At 44.3% G+C, this 21,942-nt stretch overlaps 1 protein-coding gene across 2 annotated transcripts; it reads right to left on the bottom strand.

Annotated features, from left to right (window-relative positions):
• Positions 1 to 4: 4 nt before the first annotated feature.
• pkn2a (protein kinase N2a) lies at positions 5 to 21,497 on the bottom strand. 2 transcript variants are annotated; one of them, XM_069712520.1, is made up of 23 exons: positions 21,122 to 21,497; positions 15,007 to 15,171; positions 14,477 to 14,612; positions 10,467 to 10,621; positions 7,262 to 7,391; positions 7,020 to 7,165; positions 6,552 to 6,765; positions 5,947 to 6,132; positions 5,630 to 5,739; positions 5,350 to 5,493; positions 4,396 to 4,471; positions 4,022 to 4,178; positions 3,744 to 3,870; positions 3,033 to 3,169; positions 2,647 to 2,722; positions 2,332 to 2,423; positions 2,031 to 2,207; positions 1,559 to 1,621; positions 1,390 to 1,466; positions 847 to 989; positions 612 to 719; positions 343 to 423; positions 5 to 255 (listed from the first exon to the last, which is right to left on the bottom strand). In XM_069712520.1, exons 1-23 carry the CDS (start codon positions 21,140 to 21,142, stop codon positions 52 to 54), a joined length of 2,925 nt encoding a protein of 974 aa, XP_069568621.1. In that variant the 5' UTR covers positions 21,143 to 21,497; the 3' UTR covers positions 5 to 51. The 2 variants fall into 2 exon arrangements, with proteins under 2 accessions (XP_069568621.1, XP_069568620.1); XM_069712519.1 differs by lacking the exon at positions 21,122 to 21,497 and adding an exon at positions 16,505 to 16,523.
• Between the last annotated feature and the right edge of the window lie 445 nt (positions 21,498 to 21,942).

Raw genomic sequence — 21,942 nt, 5'->3', positions numbered from 1 at the left:
GTGTGTGTGTGCGCGCGCGTGTGTGTGTGTCTGGAGGGGGTTCAGATGAAGCTAACACCAGTCAGCGATGTAATCGAAGTCAGAGAACATGTTCTGCTCCTCGGAGCTCAGCGCTCGGGGTTCCCTGGGCGGGGTTAAGATCGGAGCCTCTGAGGTAAATTCGTCGTCGAAGTTACTGACGTCGTTGGTGCCCTGGATGGTCGGCACGAACGGCGGCTTCACCTTCTTGGCCAAAAGCCCGTTCCAATCCATGTTCTGCCCGGAGACGGGAGACGGGAACATCAGTGTTTGGATTTTGAATTCGTAGAATTATTAGGAGGCGATTTCCTTTTTGTTTCTTACCCTGAAGAATAGATGTTTCTTAACCTCCTCTGCGTCCCTTTCTCCTGCTCCCAGACGACGTTCTGGACTCCGCCTCAAAAGCTGAGCACAAAGAGAAGCATGTGATAAAATAAATATCAAACTGATTAAAAAAAAAAAAAAAAACTCCCAGGAACAAACACCGCTTTCACTTTACTGATGGGATTCGTGAGGAGGGGGGACAAAAAAAAACAAGCACAATTTGCACTTTTTACGGGAGCGATCCCTTTGTTCTACATCCGTGTACACACCCTCCTCATGATGGAGATGGCCTCAGTCGAGAGGAACCGTGGATAGCGGACTTCGTCGTTGACGATGCTGTCAAACACTTCCTCCTCATCGTCGCCAGGAAAAGGAGACTGAAAAGAGACCGGACGGAAAAGATGGAAGACGTGACGGATGTTGGAGTGACTCCCGGTCAGATTGCTTCAGAACGTGCGTCGACGAGTGATCGGCTGCAGATCACTTGATGAAACCTGCGCTCACCTCTCCGACCAGCATCTCGAAGATGAGGACGCCGAGCCCCCACCAGTCCACAGCTCGAGTGTACGACGTCTCGGTTAAAACCTCCGGAGCTAAAAACTCCGGCGTGCCACAAAACGTGCTGGTGCGGTCCCTGAAGCCCATTCCTGAAAACAACACGGAAGACCGTTCAGTCTGGAAACCAAATCACTTTCCGTCCTTGTTCGGCCACATTAATATCTGATGTATTGAGAATATTAAAAAAAAAAAAAAAAAAAAAAAATAAAGGAGCCTTTTCTATTTGACAATTTGGCCTTTTCTAAGCAACATGCAGAGTAAATATAGACAGAAAACATGAGGAGGCTGATGGTGCAACATGCAAACTGAAGTCTACGGCAAAAACTGAACAGGAAACATCTCAGTCATATGATGCGTCTTTTTTTTTAATCCTTCAAAATAAACTCAGAAGTCACTGTCTTTCAAAAAAACAACAAAAAAAACAAAGTACTGATTCTTTGCAACGGCCGAAGTCTGAAGCTTTTAATTTGACGTCATCTTCCATTTTACCTTCTTTGCAAAGGCCAAAGTCAGCGATCTTTACGTAGCCCTCTGTGTCCAGGAGCAGATTATCCAGCTTTAAATCTCTGCACAGTGCCATTCAAAAGAATACATTTTATTGTCGGGGTACAGATGCTTCAAAGGAAAATGATTTCTGTTAGAATATGTCAGACTTTACCTGTACACAATCTTATGGTCATGTAAAAACTGTAATCCCAACACAACGCAGGCTGCATAAAATCTGCAAAGATACAAAACACAGCTGATCAGGTGACGTGGATTTTTACTGAAGAACATACAGCACAGAAGAACCCAGAGAGGGGATTCACCAAGTTTGATCACCACACTTGCACACAGAGGAAACACGAGCACTAAATACTATAAATACCTTTTAATAGCCAATTTTAAAGCCCGTTTTGAAAGGCCCCTGAAATAAACTGTTTCCAAACACAAACCAGAACAAGAGAGGCCTTTTAATCCCACTTAAACTCAAATATGAAAATAATGTCCGACCACAAACGCTAAAAGGAACCCATCAGGCAATCAGAAACATCCGACGTGGTCCCAATTAGTTTGATCACCTGGGGAGAAAGTGGCATTCAAACAATGTACCGGGAGAATGAACAGTCCCGGAAGCTGCGGCGACTCACATGGCCCTGGGCTCGGAGAAAACATCAGCGTGGATGTGCATCATCAGGTCGCCCCCCGCCGCGTACTCCATGACGAAACAAACGTGCTCCTGCGTCTGGAAGCACGCAAACAGGTTGACCAGGAACGGGTGGCGGACGCTGTTGACCGTCTCAAAAATCCTCTTCTCGCACATCAGGCTGACAACGAGAGAAGGAAGCGACACGGGTCGCCCAAATGTGAACTCGCATCAACACCTGATCTTTTTCCGTTAATCTGTAATATTTTCAGTTGCAGTCCGGACAGCCGTTTTAAAATGTTCACCTGTCGACCTCGTCGCGAGCCACGATGTCTCCTTTCTTCAGAGCTTTGATGGCAAACATCTCTCCTGTGCTTTTATATTCTGCTAACAGCACCTGCAGGCAAAAAAACAAAACAAAAAAAAAAAAACAGAACACTTCAGACTTCAACTTTCTGCCTCAAATTACAGTTTACGACGCTCATCGTAAACATAAACAGCATGTTAAGTCAGTCAGATTAAAACGAGCTGCTTGACGACATCACCAGTGTCTGGCGTCTACAGGCGAAAGAGAGCTTATCGTCGGGTGGAACCGCGTTGGCCGATCAAACGAAACGCACCTTTCCGAAGTGACCGCGTCCGAGCACCGCCACGCACTTGAAGTCTTGGAGACTGAAGTGGAACTGCTCTTCTTCCCTGGAAAAGAAATCAGCGCGTTCGTCAGTTCAACCGTGTGTAAACCAGCCTGCGTGAAGCTGGCGTTTCTAAAACGAGAGCGGCGTGAAGGTGCAATTGAAAGAAGAAGAGTCGAAGGCAGGGGGCAGTGTTGACACCTGTGTAACTCCAGCACTGCTCGCTTGCTTCAGACAGCATGTCACAGCATGACAATCCACAGACGTGAACAGATGTCAACAACAACAACAAAAATGGTGGCGGGCTGCGCCATCAGCGTTATTTATAGTCTGTCCACATTAGTGACGCTTCGCTCTCACTCTGGTCCTCCTACCTGATGTCTGCGTCTTTCTGGTAGGCGGTGAGCTCCAGGTCCGGGTGCTGGATCTCCTGCTCCACCACGCCGTCCAAGTCGGCCTTCATCCCCATGCTGTTCCTCATGTTGAGGAAGTCGAACGAGGCGAGTGCGTCCTGCAGCGAGGAGACACGGGAGGACAGAAGAACACGTGTGAGACAAAGACAGTCAGTGAGTCAAACTGTTTGGGCGTGGCCTAAAAAAAAAAATAAATAAAAGGAATGACATGATCGATCACACATTTTTTTTTTTTTTTATCTATATCCGTGTGTCCCAATATTCACAATATGATTTGGTCTTCAATAATCAATGTGTTCCTCTGCAGGTACACAATAAACAACTGTCAGACTTTTACATTAAATTAAAAACATTTAATACCGCGCATTTAATTGGAACAAAAATCCTTTTAATTTACATTTATTTAACATGGCTAACAAGCATTTTATTAGAAGACCGCTCTCAAAAGTCAAATTTCTCTCCCTTTAAAACAAACCGCTCAGCTTTTCTTCTGCATACTTTCTCACACACTTGTTTTAATCTCTCCAGGATGTTTTGAACAGAGAGCGTGACGCCCACCTGCATGACCGAAACTCCAAAAGAGCTCAGCTGCTGTCACTCCTGCATCTGTGATCACATCAGTTCATCGTCACCTTATCCGCAATACTTGCGATTCCTCGAACGCCACCGTACCTGTACTTCCTCCTTGTCGGGCAGCTTGTGCGGCACCAGCGGTTCCCGGATGTCGTCGGGGGCCGGGTAATGTTTGGGTCCCGGTATGGGCTCTTTGTCGAAGTCCAGCTTGGTGACCAGCGGGTCGCTGCGGAAGGACAAGAGGTACAGCTAGAAACTACCAAACACTTCTCAATGGCTCACTTCTATCTTGTGTTTGAGCAGTCTGTCCTTTTCATAGCTTCGGCGTGAGATGACAGCAACCTTGTAATGTCTTCGCTGTGCGTGTGTTTGCGTACCTGCTGGGCGTGGGGGAACCCGGCAGGCTGCTGGGTCCAGTCTCAGCTGCCTGCGGGCTGAACGAGTTGGTGCTGACGGTCGGTATGGCTCTCCTCACCAGGCGGCCCCACGTAGCGACGTTAATGTTCATCTGAGGGGCTCGCAGGAAAGTCTTACCTGGTCGGGACGAAGTCAAACAGACATGAAGAGAGGTGAAGAAAAGGTGCAGAGGTAAACTACCGGAGCAGAAGAAACTGTTGCATAATCCGTTTTCAGTCACCTAACGACTGGATGTTAATATAATTAGACACACGGCGTAAGCAAGTTGTCCTCAGGCCTGCCTGAAGATCCCAACAGTACACCTTGAAATAAAGTGTAGACAGCGATGACTCACCTTGCTGTTTGGAGAAAATCTTCTTTTGTCTTTGCAACTTCGGTCGTCTCTCAATAACAGGGTTGAAAAATGTTACCTGGAGAGAAGTCACAACAGGAACATTTAGAAAACAAGACGAGCGGGACAAATCTGTGTAATTAAAGGAGAACTGTGCCGATGTGAACGTGCGAGTATGTAGAAACATTAGTAGATGTGCTGTCACAATAACAGAAAAATGAATATACAGCTAAGGGGGGAGTTGAAGAGTATGAGTGATTGTTTATGGCCTCAAAGATATAAAGGAGAGCAAATATATTGCAGAACAAATGTCTGTAAATTAGGTTGGGAATAATGGTACATAATAATAATAATTGTACATAATAATAATGGTACCAAATAATAATGGTACATAATAATAATGGTACCAAATAATAATGGTACATAATAATAATGGTACCAAATAATAATAATAATAATGGTACATAATAACCCTAACCCTACATCCATCCAATAAAAAGTGGATGGATGTATTGCTAAAAGGTTAGCTTTGATCATTTAATAATACACACAGTGACATGAACCGACACACACCAATATAATATATTCCTCTCCATGTCCATAACGGGTCATATGTTGTTTAAATGTGATGAGCAACATCAAAATACTTAACGGCCTTCTATGGAATCAAACTACTTGGTGTGTGTGTGTGTGTGTGTGTGTGTGTGTGTGTGTTTTTCTATAGGCACTGTTACTTTAAAAATATTATGAAGACAAACCCATATTTTGAGGACATTTAGGCCAGACCTCACAACTGTGGGGACCTATGTGTGTATGTGTATACGTGTGTGTGTATGTGTGTGTGTGTGTGTGTGTGTGTGTGTGTGTGTGTGTGTGTGTGTGTGTGTGTGTGTGTGTGTGTGTATGTGTGTGTGTGTGTGTGTGTGTGTGTGTGTGTGTGTGTGTGTGTGTGTGCACCTCAGCAAACAGCATCCCCTGTGGCTCCAGGTACAGACACATCCCATGACGCTGGTTGTCCAAGAAGTCCTCGAGCCGCAGGAACTTGACAGCGCAGAGTGAACGCCAGTCACGCCAGTACACAGAGATCTCCAGCTCACGGGACTGCAGGACACGGAAACACACCAACACAAACAAGCAGATGTGAAACACACCCGACTGTGCTGCATAAACACGACACGGAGTCAACAGCACAAGTGTATGTCAAGGGCCGAAATGTGCGTGCGTGTGCGTGCGTTACCCGGTCAAGGTTCAATGTAAACTTCCGATCCCAGGCCTGGTTGCTGACCGACCTCCAGCTCGTCTGTCCAACTCCTGTGTTGTCCAGCTTCAACACGGCGCTGATCTCATCTGAGCAAAAAGCACTGAATTATCAAACGTGCCCGAATTGTGACTGTAATCCAGCTGGTATTAAAAGACGAGGTTTCATTTGACTGATATTACACTTCCAGCTGTGATTTATTTGGCGTTGTTGTTGATACTTTATGTAGTCACATAATTAGTTTTGTTTATGCGAGTCTTTCCTTAAATATTTAGACTCGGTTCAGATGTTCTTACTGGAAAGCTCCTCGCTCTTCGTCAGGTTCCTTGAGCTCACGCCGCGGTTTCGGTTTGCTCGGCTAATGAAGGATGAGCGCGTCTCGCTGGGGCTCAAGCCAGGCAGGGGGACAGATGCAGCTTTGGAACGACCAGGAACATTTTCCAGAAGGTCCTGGCAGCCCATGAGCCTGACGTCTAACTTGCCTGGAGGTGAAGGGAGGGGGAGGTGGTGGGGGACAGTACACATCCATATTACAAAACCTGTCCTGTTATACAGACGTTCCCATTCTTCACAGAGCAGCGTTATGATAGTTACAAACCAGTCAGACCTGCGAGAGCCAACCAGTCATTTATTGGTGCACTTTAATCGAAAGACAAAGAGAAACAGGATGACTAAAGAAAGGCTGTGGTAGAAGCACAAGATGGAAAATAAAACACCAAAACCAGCAATAGTGCTGTTGTTCTGTGTCCTCATGTAAATAACAATGAAGTTCGTCTGGGAGAGAGAGAGAGAGAGAGAGAGAGAGAGAGAGAGAGAGAGAGAGAGAGAGAGAGAGAGCGGAGCGTAGAGTTTAGATGTGCCTAGTTTAGAGTAACCATCTCTATCTGTTCGGTCCAGTCACCTGTGAGGGCCGCAGGTTTGGTCACGGTGCTGTACTGGTTCTGTGTGGAGATGATACTGGATCTGGGACTGAGGGCCGGTGAGGACAGCAGGGACAACTCTTCTATGATGCTGACGCTGCGAGGGTGGTTTTTAGGCAACTCGTTGAGGCGCTGCTCCAGGGAGTATCGCAAGAGATCCAGCTTCTGACTGGACTCATTAAAACGAGCCTGAGCCTGAGGAAGGTGAGAAGAGAAGGAGAGGAGGGAGAAATGAGTTGGATGAAGACGGAAAGAGGAAGAAACATCTATTGCAGGCATCTACTTCACTTTCGGAGAGCACGGCAGCAGTGCGGCGAACCGTTTTATTTGAAGTCTATAAAACTGGGAATCTTGTTTTGTATTGAATCACTACTGAAACTGAACGGTGCAGATGATTTTTTTTTTTTTTTTTTTTTTTTACACAGTCATACTTATAAGCATCGGTGTACCTCTGAATGGGCTCTCTTTTCTGTGACCTTTCCAGAGCCCAGGAGTTTCATGACGTTCTTGGCTCCCTCGGCCACGGCCGACTCGATCTTGGCGTGGTGACACAGCTCCTCCACCCGCAGGTCTAATGGGCTGATGATTGGCTTGTCTGGAGGACGAGGACGTTATTCTTTACTTTGATACACGGCTCTCCATAAACTTTGTGTGCGAGTTTGTGTCCGTTTCTCCTCCGAATTTTACTCACCCATCACATCGTTGCTCTCGAAGCTCAGCTCGCTGGTCTGGCTGGCCTTGAGGATCTGCATCCGGATGAACTCGATCTTCGTCTTGCTGTCCTGAAGCATCTGCTGGGCGGTCGCTAGTAACTTACGATCCTACGGGGGAAAATTAGAAATGAAACAACCACCGAGCGCTTTATGTCACAATACATGAATGACTGAATCAAAGGCATTGATATTGTTTTGTCTTCATAAAACTGTGGACATCAGGACTTTACACATGACCCTAAATGCACGCCCACCCTCATCACTGATTGTGTTTTGTTGTTGTGACCATGTAACACAAACAGCCGTGATTCATGCCCTTAATTGGAGCTGAAGTACAAGTGACCACATGGAAAATGTTATTCACCAAAAAAGAAAGTGGAATTTCATTGTGTGCTGAACTTCTCATACGTGCAAATACGCACACACACACACACACACACGCACACACACACACACACACACACACACACACACACACACACACACACACACACACACACACACACACACACACACACACACACACACACACACACACACACACACACACACACACACACACACACAGTGGCGTAATCAAACTCCACCCTGAATTCCGGTGAAGTTTAAATCCTGGCTGTTGGCGGCGTTGCATGCAGGAAAGCCCTCTGTCCAGCAGGCATTTCCTCTCTGACATCAGAGGGGACTATTTCCAACTGGAAGGTGCCCCTGTCTGTCAGTCTGTCTGTCTGTCTGGCCATCCGGCCGTCTGGCTGGCTGGCCGGCCGGCCCGGCCGTCTGACCGGGGGAGGTCACTTACAAAACATTGTGACCCCCTCCAGCCAGAGAAACAGAGGGAGTCAGGTGACAGTCCCCTTTACTGTACTACAGTTACACAGTAAGACTCTGCCAGGACTTGTGTTTTAAAACTACATTCACTTGGACACACACAAAAAAAAAGACCTTTTACATCTTGTTGGGGGACGTCTGGCCGACTTTAGAGTCCAATTTAGACCAAATTCCCAAATTCTAATTATGATATTGACTGGAAATCCTAGTGAGTTAATAACTTTAAAACTAGTCACACATCAGCACAAATTTCTATCACATCACATTTTTGAGAGGATGCAATGATTTGATTCAGGGATGTAGCTTTGACAATTTATTGTTACTTTAAATCTTTATGTCAAATACTTTCAAAGCAATTCATTTCATCTCAGTAAAGTTTTCTTTTAGGTTTCTGTGCAGGACTTTCTTTGACCAAGAAACATTTGCAGCACCCCAATAAAAAAAACAACAACACAACTGCCGTTTTTACATCCTTTAGTACAGATGAAAGAAAAGTTGCAATTGGTTAATTAACAATCTTTAGAGTTGCTATTAGGCAGATTTGAACACCTGCACATGGCCAGGCTAGCTGTCTGCGCTGTTTCCAGTCTGTATGTAAAGCTGAGTGAACTGGCAGCCAACTGTAGCTTTGTATTGACAGTACAGACATGAGATCAATCCTCTAAACTCTTGGTAGGAAAGCCAGAGAGCCTACTTTTTGAATTCGTGGAGAATTCAGTTGCTCAACACTACATTGAATTCCACCTCATACAATCACAGAAACGTATAATGAAATGCAGAAAGGCAAAGAACAGATGACTCCAATGAAACCGTACACTGCACTAAACCACCTACTCCAAAGTGGTTTCATTTGTTACTGACTGACACAAGAGTCCAGATGAACATGAGCAGCTCTGCGCTCCAGCTTGTTATTACCAGTCCTGCTGACTTACAAACACCTTCCAACTAAATTATAGTTGGTCTCACCCCGAGCATTAGAGGAGACACAAGGACTGTAAGAGCTCGGTGAACAAACAGCGGTGCACATGACACACAGTATGTGTCAGTGCCTTCTCATGTTCTCTCCTTCCCTACAGCGGAGCCGTCAAAGCAAACCTGCCATGTTGCAGGCTGCTTTCACAACTAGCAGTGGACCTGCTCATACATTCATTCACAGAAACGTATAATGCTCACGGTACCTTTCTGCAAACACTCTACCTGAAGCAGCCGAAACACCTGTGATTGGGAATCTGGAATCCTTCACAACCTGTGGTACACTAAGTGGTGATAAGGACTAAACCGATACTAAGATTAAGTACCGAGTCTTAGCATTTGCTCGAGTGAGATTTGCATGATGAAGAATGAAGGATTTCCAGTGGGGGCCAATAAAGTGAATTCAGTTGCGGGAAGCATGTTGAAGACCATGTCAGACAGGCTCACCTCTGAGCTGTTAAAATACATCTGGATCCTCGGTCATGTAAGAACAATTCAATGATAGGGCTGGAGGGGATCAGATCTAACTAAGACAGTGATTAAAGCATTTGTGCGCATTTCAAATAGTTCATGTTTTAATAAAATTGTTTTCATCAAAGTAACAGTTGAGATCTTCAAAGATGATTATATCACGCAGTCCAAGTTTAGATAAACCTGATTATCTAAACCACTTTATTTGGACTGAGCACACTCAAAAGTCACGTGATCATCACAGGAAGATACGTGAATATGACAACTACAGCAGGTAAATGTTGGATCAGTGTCTAAAACTGTGGCTGTGCTTCCTTCTCATCCTGCCAGTGTGCAGCTTGTTGGTGGGAAGATGGGCTCTAACAGCTGATTATCAAAATGCAACAAGTATTGGAGATGCTTTGGTGAACTTCTGTCTCGTCTTTTTTATTTTAACATGTTGGCAAAAACACTTGGGGGACCTTTTCAAGTTGTGAAAACTGACCATGCTGTTGCTCCATGTGGTGTTGTTCTTTGCTTACTTCCCTCACGCAGGAATTGTTTCAAGCTGCCATAAGTAGCATTATGTCAATTTGTGTGTCGAATTGAAATGAGGTTTAATCTAAGTCCACCAAGCTCAGTTGATTTGGAGCACACCCTGTGACTGTAAAGAAACGCACCGCGTGTTTAGTCCTATATTCTTGCGAAATAAATTTTGGCTCCAAGATGGTATCAATCACTATGTTGAGTACAATGTTATTTTTACTGATAGGACTGATGCCAAAACCTACAGAAGAAAGACCCAGCTGTGTGAAACTGGATGTACTCATTAAATAAAGTTGAACTGATGTGCCTTACTTTCCACCCTTGGCAGCATGACAGAAAGCTGCTAAAAACCTGAATGTCAGGTGAACCGTCCTCCCCCGTGCCTACCTTGGAGGACCCGTTGGAGTACATCTGAATCATATTCTCGGCGCCCTGTTTGACCTTCAGCTCAATGTCATTTTGCCGTTTCAGGGCGGCCAGGCGGCTGCTGCTGGTGCACATTCTTGCCTCGCTGTTCGGGGTATCTGGGGTCAAAGGGCATTCTGGGTAAAGAAAAAAAAAAGTAGAAAAGGACAGGTTAGCATCGTATGGCTTTTTGGAAACAATCTCAGATACGTGACTCCATATATGCGACTCAAGTTTTGTCACAAATATACACCAACAGTCTGAGCACGCAGGCGCTACTTTTGGCCGCCCTCCGTTTTGAAGTCAGCTAAACAGTCGTGCAGCTCTGCTCAATGACTTCGCTTCCAAAAGCTCGTCAGGTAGCGACTTCAGTCGACACATAATGTCGCCAGAGAGGCCTGCTGTTTGTAATGTGATGCAGTTTGTTAGGACAAGACTCCTTTTGACTCGCTCAACAAAAAGTACTACACAAGTCAACGACATTAAAGCGCGACTTTTTGCTTCACTATGCAGACTCAGAAAAAATAAACATGTGATTGCAACCCATAAAAACTTAAGACGGAAAGAACAAATGTTCAGTTTAACTTGAATTTGACTTTGTTTAATGATGTGACGATCAGGAGCTGTAATTACGAGGGCAGTCACTTCTAAATGAAAGGAGCTTTCTGTCATCTCACTGCTTCTCCAGTGCAGTCGGTTCTGCTCCAACGGCAACCGCACAGGGAAACCCCTGCGGCCATCTCTATTATAGGTAATTCAAACAACGAAACACATGTGTCAACTTGCACACAATTATCCGTACTACAGTGTCATTAAAGTACATGCAGAGTAAACATGAAGACAAATCCATGAGAATGTCAATTCTAAAAAAAACATGTTGATATCTTTTCAACTTTGTGGTCCAGATCCCACGGGCAGCCCAAAATATGCAGCGCTACCGTGTCCATACATTGTGTGGACATTTGAATCGGTAATACGTTCACACATAAACCAAAAGACAGAAAACATCACACACACAAAGTGAACACGTGCCTTTTACCCTCAGAGCCGGACCAGAAGTCTGGGGGATAAGCTCACTGTTTTGGTGTTTGTGTTTTTCATGTCTGGATTCGAAGAGAAAATCCCTCCCTGATGACTGCAGCACATAGCAATGTATGTATCTATATATAGATATAGATATATAGATAGATGTACACACACACACACACACACACACATGCACGCACGCACGCACGAGGTGGGCAAAACAAACCTGCCCGACTTCTCCTGACTTGACTTGTTAGTTCAGTTTCGCAGTATGTTGTCATCGATTTGTCACTTGGACCTTCAACATGTGAGCCTATTATGTTTGTAGCTTCAAGTCTCGGCTCAGTTCCCTTCTCTTATCATTTCAATGTCCCGAGACACAGACAAGTCACATGATGCAAGACATACTCTCAAGGTGTCTTGAGTTTGTCTAAGTGACCCCAAAAGTAACAGAACAGGGGTAAAGAAAATCAGTTCAGTTCTGATGCGGCAGATACTGATAAGAATAACCGGCAGGCGGGTCCGTGAATCATTCACTCTGAATGTTTTATCCAAACACTGTCTAATGATTCCTTTGAACACCTGGGGGATACAGGCAAAAGGGAAGCATGTGATTCTTTGAACGGAAAGTCTCAATGACTTATCTAATGACCCTTAATGAGCTGAGAGAACATCGCTGCTGATGCGGTTTCTGTTAAAGGGCAGGAGGGGAGGATGCTGGTCATCCCAGAGCTGCCCTTTTCTCACGCACACACGCACGCACGCACGCACACACACACACACACACACAGAGGGGGGCAGGGCTAGACAGGAAAAACAGAGTGGGCACGTATCAGCGGAAAAGCCTGCAGAGCAAGGTGAGACTCTCATGGGGGCTCGGGGCAAAACTGATTTCTTAGTTTGGAAGTTTTGTATTGTATAATTGAGGAAACTCAATAGTGAAACTAATTAGAAAAGTGTAGCAGTAATGCATATGTCGTCTAGTCTACGTTAGGGGCTTTCCTCTCTGTTTCAGGGGGTGTGGTTTTGTTGAGGTCACATCGAGCCAATAATTCGAGGACCCCCGCCCCTCTTCTCAGTGCAGTTCAGCCCACGCTGGGCCGTAGGACCAGATACTGAACTACTGAATAGCTGCAGGGCTGATGTCACTGCTGGACAACTGACAAGGGGAACCCTCCCTCAGATTAACCCCATCTGCATCTGATGAGAAGGCAATGAGAAATAAACACACTCTCTAAACAATGACATCATTAGTGGGAGACCCGGACCTAAACATGGCGTGAGTAGCTCAGCTGCGACTTGCTGACTGCGAGGAAAACCGATTGGGACTGGACAGCTGCTGATCTTGAGATCCTATGTGACTGAGGAACCTGCCTGGTGACCTTGCATCAGAGCTGCAGGTCCCAGACAGCGCCTGAGAGCGAGTCGGTCCATTTCTGGCCTCAGCTGAGCGGTGGAGAATAACCAGAGCGCCCGTCAACGTTCCCCTGGAACAAAAACACACTCGGGCTCCTCGCAGAGCAACTCCTTCCTACTAATTCAGGAAAGCAGCACTGTCTCTCGCGGATTGGAGAGCTCAACATAAGTCCTCTCATGTCTGGGAGGCCGAGCAGCATTCAGTCTCTCTCCATCAGTTTTTGCGATGGCCAGCGACATTCCACTGGCGTCGCGTCACTTTAAAAGAAAGCTCTTGTTCACCAGATAGAAGGTCACGGAGTCAGGCTAAATTTGTTTCCACTTAAGATAACCATTTACCAAGACAACCTCCCTTCCCTCCTCCAGCATACACACACACACACACACCCCCACACACACACATCCTCCTCATCTACTTCCTAATGTCAACTCAACCGGGGAAATGTGATGGCAACGGGCAGACAAATACCATTCCTTCTCTTCCTGAATTCACCCGGACATTTGCCACCAACGGCTACACCATAAGGCAACTACTGTAACAAAACCACGCTGAACGCACACAGCTGTTGTGGGTCCAGATTCCATTGTTGTCAACGAAATGCACAGGAGCAGCTTTCAACGGCCTCGGAGAGGAACAATCGACCGCTCATTGTAAGTGTCGCTGGAATGTGGAATGCAACAATATCAGCCTCTGGAGAATGACTCACCTCCAAACACTGAGCGGGCTCTCTGTGCATGCACGCGTGTGTGTTTGTATATATATATATATATATATATATATATATATATATACGCACACGTGTTGTTCTGACTCAACGGTGCCAAAATGATTTACTCAGTGATACTTTGCATTTATTATAAATCAGTGTCTGGCACAGAGACGCTGCACAGAGATAATAACGGGCAAACAGGTTGACCTGGGAAGAATCAAAGATAAACATACAGCGTTTAATAATACATTTGGCTACCCACAAGAAGCCATCACGTGAATATGGCAACAAGCCAAGCTAAAGCCAATATCTAAATTACAATATGAAAAGAATGTATTCCCCAATTCAAGTTGCAACCACTGTTTATTTCCATTGTTGCTTTAACTGCTGAATATTTGAATAATTGTTTGGTATATTAAACATTAGAAAATAGTGAAAAATGTCCCAACACACTGTCCTATGTCCCATGAGAACGTAATCAAATTTCTTTTCTGTCCAGACAATCACAAAAACCCAGAAACTTCTAAGGTCATATATTAAATTTCAGGTATTTCTGCTTACAAAATGACTCCAATGATTACTCAGTTAATTACAGATCTAAATAGTTGCAATATATTTTTCTGTCAATCATCTCATGAAATGACTGACTTTTCTTTAAGTTTCTTCTGCTAAAAATAAATCAGCCTTTCACCACAATGCTCAAATACAAACATTAAAGCTGGAGTATAAGAGCAGAAGTACAACTATGGTATACGTGTCTGGTGGTGTAGTCAACTGTGTCCTCCTGCGTTAATCTTTAGTAAATGTGGAGCTGCTCTGCTTCAGTGTTTCTGCAGTTACCTAGCAGTTCTTCAGGGTCTTTGACCACGATGTGGGCGTTAAGTTCTTGTAGCTCCTGGTGAAGCTCCTCCACCTTCTTGTTGGATTTTTTCAGCATGTTGTCAACGTAAGCGAGGCTCTTCTTGTCTGTGGTAACCTGAAGGGAGAAGACATGAGAAAATGATGATTTAACGCTGATTTTATTCATAAATATGAGTGTATTAGTCGTGGGATCGACTACTCAGCCAATGAAAACATCTGTACAATGTCTTCTGAGCATCTGGAGGAGTTTTATCATGTCTTTGTTGGCTTGACCTCAAGAACTATAAACTCGTGGCACTGACTATGAAAGTCGGGGGCTTTCACCAGGCAAGATAAAATATGTTACAATCATCCAGTATGTTTGAAACTTGTCCTGCACGACTGTCCTACAATCAGGTGAAGTGGATTTTTAATAACGTTTGACCCCCTTTATATGTACAATACTAAATTGCTTAAGAATTATTTTAAGATTAAAACTGTCTACTGTAAAACAAAATCTGTGATTTTACCTTGCGCAGGTTCTCGGCACCTTCTTTGATCTTCAGCTCCTTGCGAATCTCACGGCGGATCTGCTCCTTAATCTCATCCAGCTTCTGTTGGACCATGGTGTCAGACAGGTCCAGGTTGTGTCCGAGACCCAGTCGCTCTGCCACCAGCTGGCCCCTGGCATCCCCCTGGAGGAGGACACAAGGAGGTGGCGAGGAGGAGGAGGAGGAGGCAATAAGGGAATGAAGTGGAATGTAATTTAGAGGAGGTCAGCAAGGGAGGAGGAGAAGGAAGAGGAAAAAGGGATGGTAGAGAAAAAGGAGGAGAGGACAGACAGGTCAGCGACTTACTCAACAAACTGACTGTACACTGGCATTCTTGAGCAGCATGAGACCAGCAGGTCTTATCAATGTGAAACCTTTCAAGAAGCACTGCATCAAAGTGCAGCATTACAAAACAGCTGAAGCTATTGCCTCATAACATGCATGCGTTTCTATTTTCTCATGGGAGCCAGCTCATGACAGCAGTAAAGAAGCCTTTAGACAAAAGGAGGAGGTGCAGACAGGGTTTCATCGCAACAATGACAGTACGACCTATTTTTAATAAGATTTTCAAAACATTTTAAACGAATGCGTGCGGATAGGTTGTACTGACTTAACTACACTGAAAACAGCATCTGCCCAACCTGGTGTCAGTCCAGTGTAGTGGTGTAGTTTGAACTTAAGTTAGCTTCTGGACATGTTGTTTTCACCGCTGCTGTCACTCACCATTGACCTGCATCCCTAAAACCCTCACCTAAAATAAGGAGCGATTAGGAGTCACTTCCTGAATACGTCGGCTTTAAAAGGTCAAATGAATACATGGCGAAGTGCCACTAGTTGATCAAAGAATATGTCTGTGACCATCTGAAGACTGTAAACAATCAGTATTTCCATTTCATTACACACTGCTTATCAATCCAAGTTCTTTGGTGTGAAAACATCTTTTTCTAATCAAATTTGAAGCCGAGTTTACAGCTATGAAATACCAACATCAACCGAGTAGTCATCATTGCTCAAACAAGTCAAACCGCAAAACCAAAACATAAAGCTTGACCTTTATATACTTTGGTTTTCATCCTTTCCCTTTTTTTGGAATAATTATCAGTGTAAAATGCAACTACTCAAATGTGTCAGATAACAGCACAACATGTAAATAGTGAGCCAGAACCCTGAAACGTTGTCAAGTCGCTGTAAGTACGTGGAAATAGACTTACCCCCATTCATAAAAGCAAGCAGTAATGACGTGTAGAAAACGGCATGAGAACACTGTGACTACCCTTAAATCTGTCGCCTTGCATTCAACCCATCACAGCTTTGATATAGAAGATAATAGTATTTTCAGGTAAATGCATTTAGACTTAATCAGTCTGCTTAGGTTTAGCGGTTTACTGTTATTACCGCTGGCTGAGGAGAGGATGTTTAAAAGAGGGATTAGGTCGACATCATGAACCTCTAAACTTTACTAGTATTTCTGCCTTACCACAACTTCCTCGCTTTCAGCCAATTCCATCTGTAGTTCAGTTGAACAAATCAGTCCGTGCATGTTCTGCTGAGCAGCTAAACTGTCAACACATGAACTCCAGGGAAGTTCTGTTGTCTAAGAGGAAGTGATGGGATGCTCCGCCACACAGGTGAGGCTCCGCCACACAGGTGAGGCTCCGTCTAAAGCCACAATCACTCCGCTAGCATCCGATTTTTTTCCAGCTCTCCCATTTCGCGCTTTCTTTCTCACACAGACCATAGACATGGACGGGGGGGAAGATAAACCGTCTGAGCAGCGACAGCCAAATCCCTCTTAGCTTCTCACTCTATGAGGTCAGAGCAGCCCAGAACGGGACCTAATCTCACTCCGGGGAAAGGACTGTCTAAAATTAACCCAAGTTAAAAACATAACGCTGGCTGTCCATTGCAGCCTCCCCCCCCCCCCTGGAAAGCAAGCAGTGTGGTGGAGGAGCTCTGAGACGACACCCCAACAATTGTAAGGAGATTTAAAACAGTAAATCGGGCTCAAGAGTCAGTGCAGATGGCGGTAAAGTTTTATGCTACTTTTTAAAAGCAAGAGGTCATCAGGCCTCACAAGGTTCCCAGAATGCTTTATGTCTTTCTGCCTCTTTTCTGAAAAAGGGCACATCCACCTCAACTCCAAATAAAGAGGCTTATTTCTCATGTTAAAAACCATCCTATTTAGGGGCTACCATTACGCCCTTCACCAACTAACTTAATTGATCGTGACACAAGTTGCATCAGGATTTAAGTAACCGAACAGTTACCTGGAGAAAACCCTAAAATCATATCCTCGAGCTCTGACTGACAGATTTATGTTGAGAAAGTACGTCATGTTTGGTAAGATAAGGGAATTCCACGGGCTCAAGTCATTCCCTCCCCCAACCCCTTGTGAAACACCCCCACTTTCCTCTATAGGTATTCACCTCACAGGAAACTATAGTTTGCACATATCCTGGTCCAGAGGCTGCTCGATGACTCATAGGTAAAATGGAGGTCAAAACTCGTGAGGTGGAGGGTGAGGGGGAATGGGCGGGGGCGAGGGGGTTGTCTCTTCTTCAGCTCACTGCCCTGCAAAACTTGTTTGCATTTGTAGCTGTGTTTGCCCAATGCCGTACGAGCATAGCATGAGAGGGGACACCCAAACGGGCCTATTTTACCGCGTAACAATGCGAGGAAATCCATGAAAGGCCGATCAGATAAGGTGGAAATTAATCAGCTGCGAGACCCTCAAGGCTTGCATTTTAATTTGAGATCAAACAAAAGAACTACATAGAAAGAAAGAGAGCAGGCGCTCACTTGCAGGACTGGCTTCACCTCTGGTTTCTCTGCTGCTGCAATACTTCCTCGAGTTGCTCTTTTTACCGGTAACGGCTCTTCTCATTTGTTGCCGCTTGAATCTATCGCCTGGTCAGGGGAGTGACACCAAACCGGGAACTCACCACTTGGTAGGTTCAAAGAGCGAAGCAGAGATTTGTAAGCAAATGTTTCCACTTATACTACAATGCGTACAGTCTGTGATAGATGGAGGGAACGTGGACTGGTCAGTGTGGCTCTGTGAAATATTCAAGGCAAACAACAAAAGAAAACACGATCTTAAACCTTGCAGCTACCCCCCTTTTTTATTTCTAATATTTTTTTTTTAATATTACATAACAAATGATGGATCAAATAAGGACCGTTACAAAATAAACGCAACAAAATGAATAGCTATAACTGGGAATGATTTAGGTCTTGCGTTTCATAAAAACAGCTGATACTATTTTTACGAAGGTAAGGCAACTGTTACCTACACATGCTGACGTTGTTAAAGACCTCTTTTGGTGCCCGAGACATGAAAGAAAACCGTGAGGTAAAAGCAAACAGAAGGTCTGAATCTCAAGTCTAAGCAGGTTAACTTGCTCTTTAAGCCTGAAAAGCTCCAAGTCCAACAACAAGAGCCCCATTCAGACAATAGGACAAAGGAAAAGTTGAGGCCACTATCCAGGCTCACGCTTAAAAAGGCAAGCCCTTTCCATTTCTGTGCGAGGCCGGTCTCCGCCGACAACCTGACACCCGGCCTATCTTACCCCACAGCTGGCTGCAGAGCATTAGCCACAACAGCCTGGTGCTTTGCTGTGGCCACAAATAGCAACACAAGCTAATAAACATAGATCCTACAAGTGCAACCTTCACGCAAGCCTCACACATACACCAAGCCAGGACCAAACTGTAGGAAATGTCGTGCATTTGAAGACGCTGTTGAAGGTCACTTCTGTGCTGTTCGGACAAGAAAGTGTCCGCAAAACTGAAGCTGTGAAGTCGTCACGGAGGGAGAACGAGTGGTGAACTGCTCCGCAGCACCTGTTGACTCAAGCTGGTTCCACTCCCGATCTGCAGTGCTAGATATTTAGATTCAGCTCATCGAAGATAAACATAAACTACAAACAACTTTTAATAGTAAAGACACGAGTATCAGAAGTTTTTAAATGTCCTTTTGCTATTCCTCAAATACTAATAAAAAAATTTAAAAAACCGAAAAAAACAACAACACAGAAAACGTATCTTGTGCTGACGGTTGTTTTTAACTGTCTGTCATAACCTATATACGCAATCATAACAGAACAAATACAGTGTCAGCTTTCCCTGTAGATTATTTAGCATTTGAATGCTAAAAAGAACTGGCACGGCAATTTAACATTTTTTTACCATCAAGTGTAAAAAACCTTGAGATATATCTTACTGACATGTCTTTTATGTCTATTCTTATATAATACTACATATAAATGAATCTGTCTCTCTGCACCTATAAAGGGCTGTATGATATGTCTGTATTGTGGAGTCTGACTATTCAACATAAAATAAAATTGCATTATGATTTATTATATTGGGATTTAGTGTCCTATAGTGTAAATTCAACTTTGCTAATCATAGAGCTGCAAAAGTTAGTCCATAAATTAACAGACAATAAATGGTCAACTATGCTTATGGTCGATTCATGAAAAAGTACAGAAATTCAATGACTAGCTTCTTAAATGTGAATTTTTTTTAATGCTTTAGTCCTACATGATAACAAACTGAATATGTTTTAGTTGCGGCTCGTTGGTCAGGAAAAAAACGAGACATTTCAGGCAGCACCCTGGACTTGTTAAAAACACTTGTCAATATTTTCCACCATTTCCTAACAAAACAAAACAAAAAAAAAAACAACAGACAATTTGTGTAAATCGACACTGGGAAATATTGTCGACTAGTTTGAGTAGTCAACGCATGACCTTAATAAAACATTAGAGAAACTAGCTGTCCTGAGTAAATGTTAACTTTAAGAATAAAAAGCCACATTGTGATTATACTGGTTCAGCTCCAGCAGGGCTGACATGACAACAGACCATCACCACCCTTTACCTCAGTGATCAGTTTCAGTCTGCAGCAGCTCCGGGGGAATATATTAAGACACATTTAAAGTAGGGCTGGGCGATACAAACAAAATCAAATACCAATATGTTTTTGACCTAATATATTTAAATTTAATAAATAATCATCAGTAATGTGGACGTAATGGCTAATTGTGGAAAAGACAAATAATAGAACCGCTTGAAAAGTCTGGCAAGTAAAGAAACTCAGATCATTTTTACTGTTATGTAGCTTTTCAAACCAGGAAAAAAAACCTGTCACTTCACAAAAGTATGATATCCAAAATCGAAGACAATATATAATCTGATATCACAGTATTGATACAGAATCAATAGATTTCCCAGCCTTAATGTAAACTAATACTTCTCCCGAGTGTTATCTCGTATCCACTACTCCCCCAATATTTCCTATCAACATAAATAATGATAGTGTGGGAGTAATCAGCCTGCTCTCAGGCTAAGCCCTGAATTTTGGAGGGTACTGGTGAAACAGTCCGAGGATGGGAACTGGCCAAACAGTGATCCGTATGGACGAGCTGTGACACAAATCATTAATATCTGTGTGAGGAAGATGCATTACAGGCCTGACGTCACTCAAGTGAAACCACATTGATCAGTGAGTCATTACTGTTCATACAGGATAATGAAACAGGACTAATGTTCATTTACTCCTTTTAAAATACATTTTAAAAAATGCAAAAAAAAAAATGCGCACGTGTATGTTAGAGTAGACATTTACAGACTGCTTTGGTGGGTTTTTTTAGCCGCAAGTTCAGCCAGTCTGGTTGAAAAAGAAAACTTTGCGTAAAGCAAACCGTTTTCTCTTTACAAAGATAAGACAGTTTTAACGGGAGGCTCCAGACCTGCACGTTAACAGACGTGAACTACAGCAACACCGGCGGATAAACGTCCCGCAACGACGGACGTGTACCTTAATTTACGCGCCAGCTTGCGCACAAAAACACCGGCTAGAAACTTGGATACTTCAGAAGTTTAGTTTGGATAAATGTTTCCCAGGCCTCAATCCATGGATCATTCCCAGACAGTCCTTTGGGAACCAGCGGAGGACCCTCGCACTTTAATACAACACCACTGACTCACAGGGAGCCGACTTTTAATGAAATAAAACTGTCCGCTAACTTATAACTGAGGCTTTGGATAAAGTTTGCGCACTTTTCGCAACAGTTGTCAACTTTTCCTACCTGCACGGAATCGGCGGCCATCTTGGTTTTCGCCTTTGAATCAAATCCTACGGGGAGAGAGGAGGGGTGGGGGTGAGGGTGGTGGTGGTGGGGCTCCAAAAACAAGCCTTGTTTTAAGTTTCCCTCTCTGGCGACAAAAAGACGGGGTTATTCGGACCAAACCGACGGTCATCTCGGGTACGCGGGGCTTCCCATGTCGTCTTCACGCGTCTTTTTCGCGGTCCCACCGTCCTAGCGGAGTCCTGGAGGGTGGACTGGTGCTCATAAATAAAAAAAAAAAAGCTGAAGCACACAAGTCTGTCCCAGTGCAGTCGGAGAAAGAGGCGGTGGTTAGAGTGGAAGTGTCCGCCCAGAGGAGCCGTGGTGCCGCTGCTGCGGCTGGGCTGCCCCTCTGCCCGGACAGACAGTACACACGTGATCCAGAACCTCACACGGGCTGGATTTACCTCATGTTCATAGACTCGTATGTCATCCAGGGGGTAAACACAAACGTGGTGTCCCAGGTCGGGCTGTATTAAACCGAGCCTAACATGCCGAGTTAGATGCATTAACTTCTTTCAACATGTGTGATTATTTCACCCTTAAGTCAAAAGTCCTGCATGGAAAAATCCAACTTAACTAAAAGTACACTGCCTCAGTAGTAGCAGCAAAATGTACTTAAAGCATTGCAGTAAAAGTACTCGTTTGATCCCTCTGGCTCCTATATCATTATTTATGACACCATGAGGTAATTAATAGTGAAGCATCAGTGTGTCAGCAGCATGTTACTGTTGTAGCTGCTGCAGGTGGAGCTAGTTTGAACTACTTTAATAGAGTTTTAT

This window comes from Brachyistius frenatus, unplaced genomic scaffold (assembly GCF_029030835.1).
Source record: "Brachyistius frenatus isolate BFR_SWC_R1_liver_20210118 unplaced genomic scaffold, ASM2903083v1 Contig_110, whole genome shotgun sequence".
Lineage (NCBI taxonomy): Eukaryota > Metazoa > Chordata > Actinopteri > Embiotocidae > Brachyistius > Brachyistius frenatus.
Note: the sequence above shows the minus strand (reverse complement) of the source record. Positions and strands in the feature narration are given on the sequence as shown.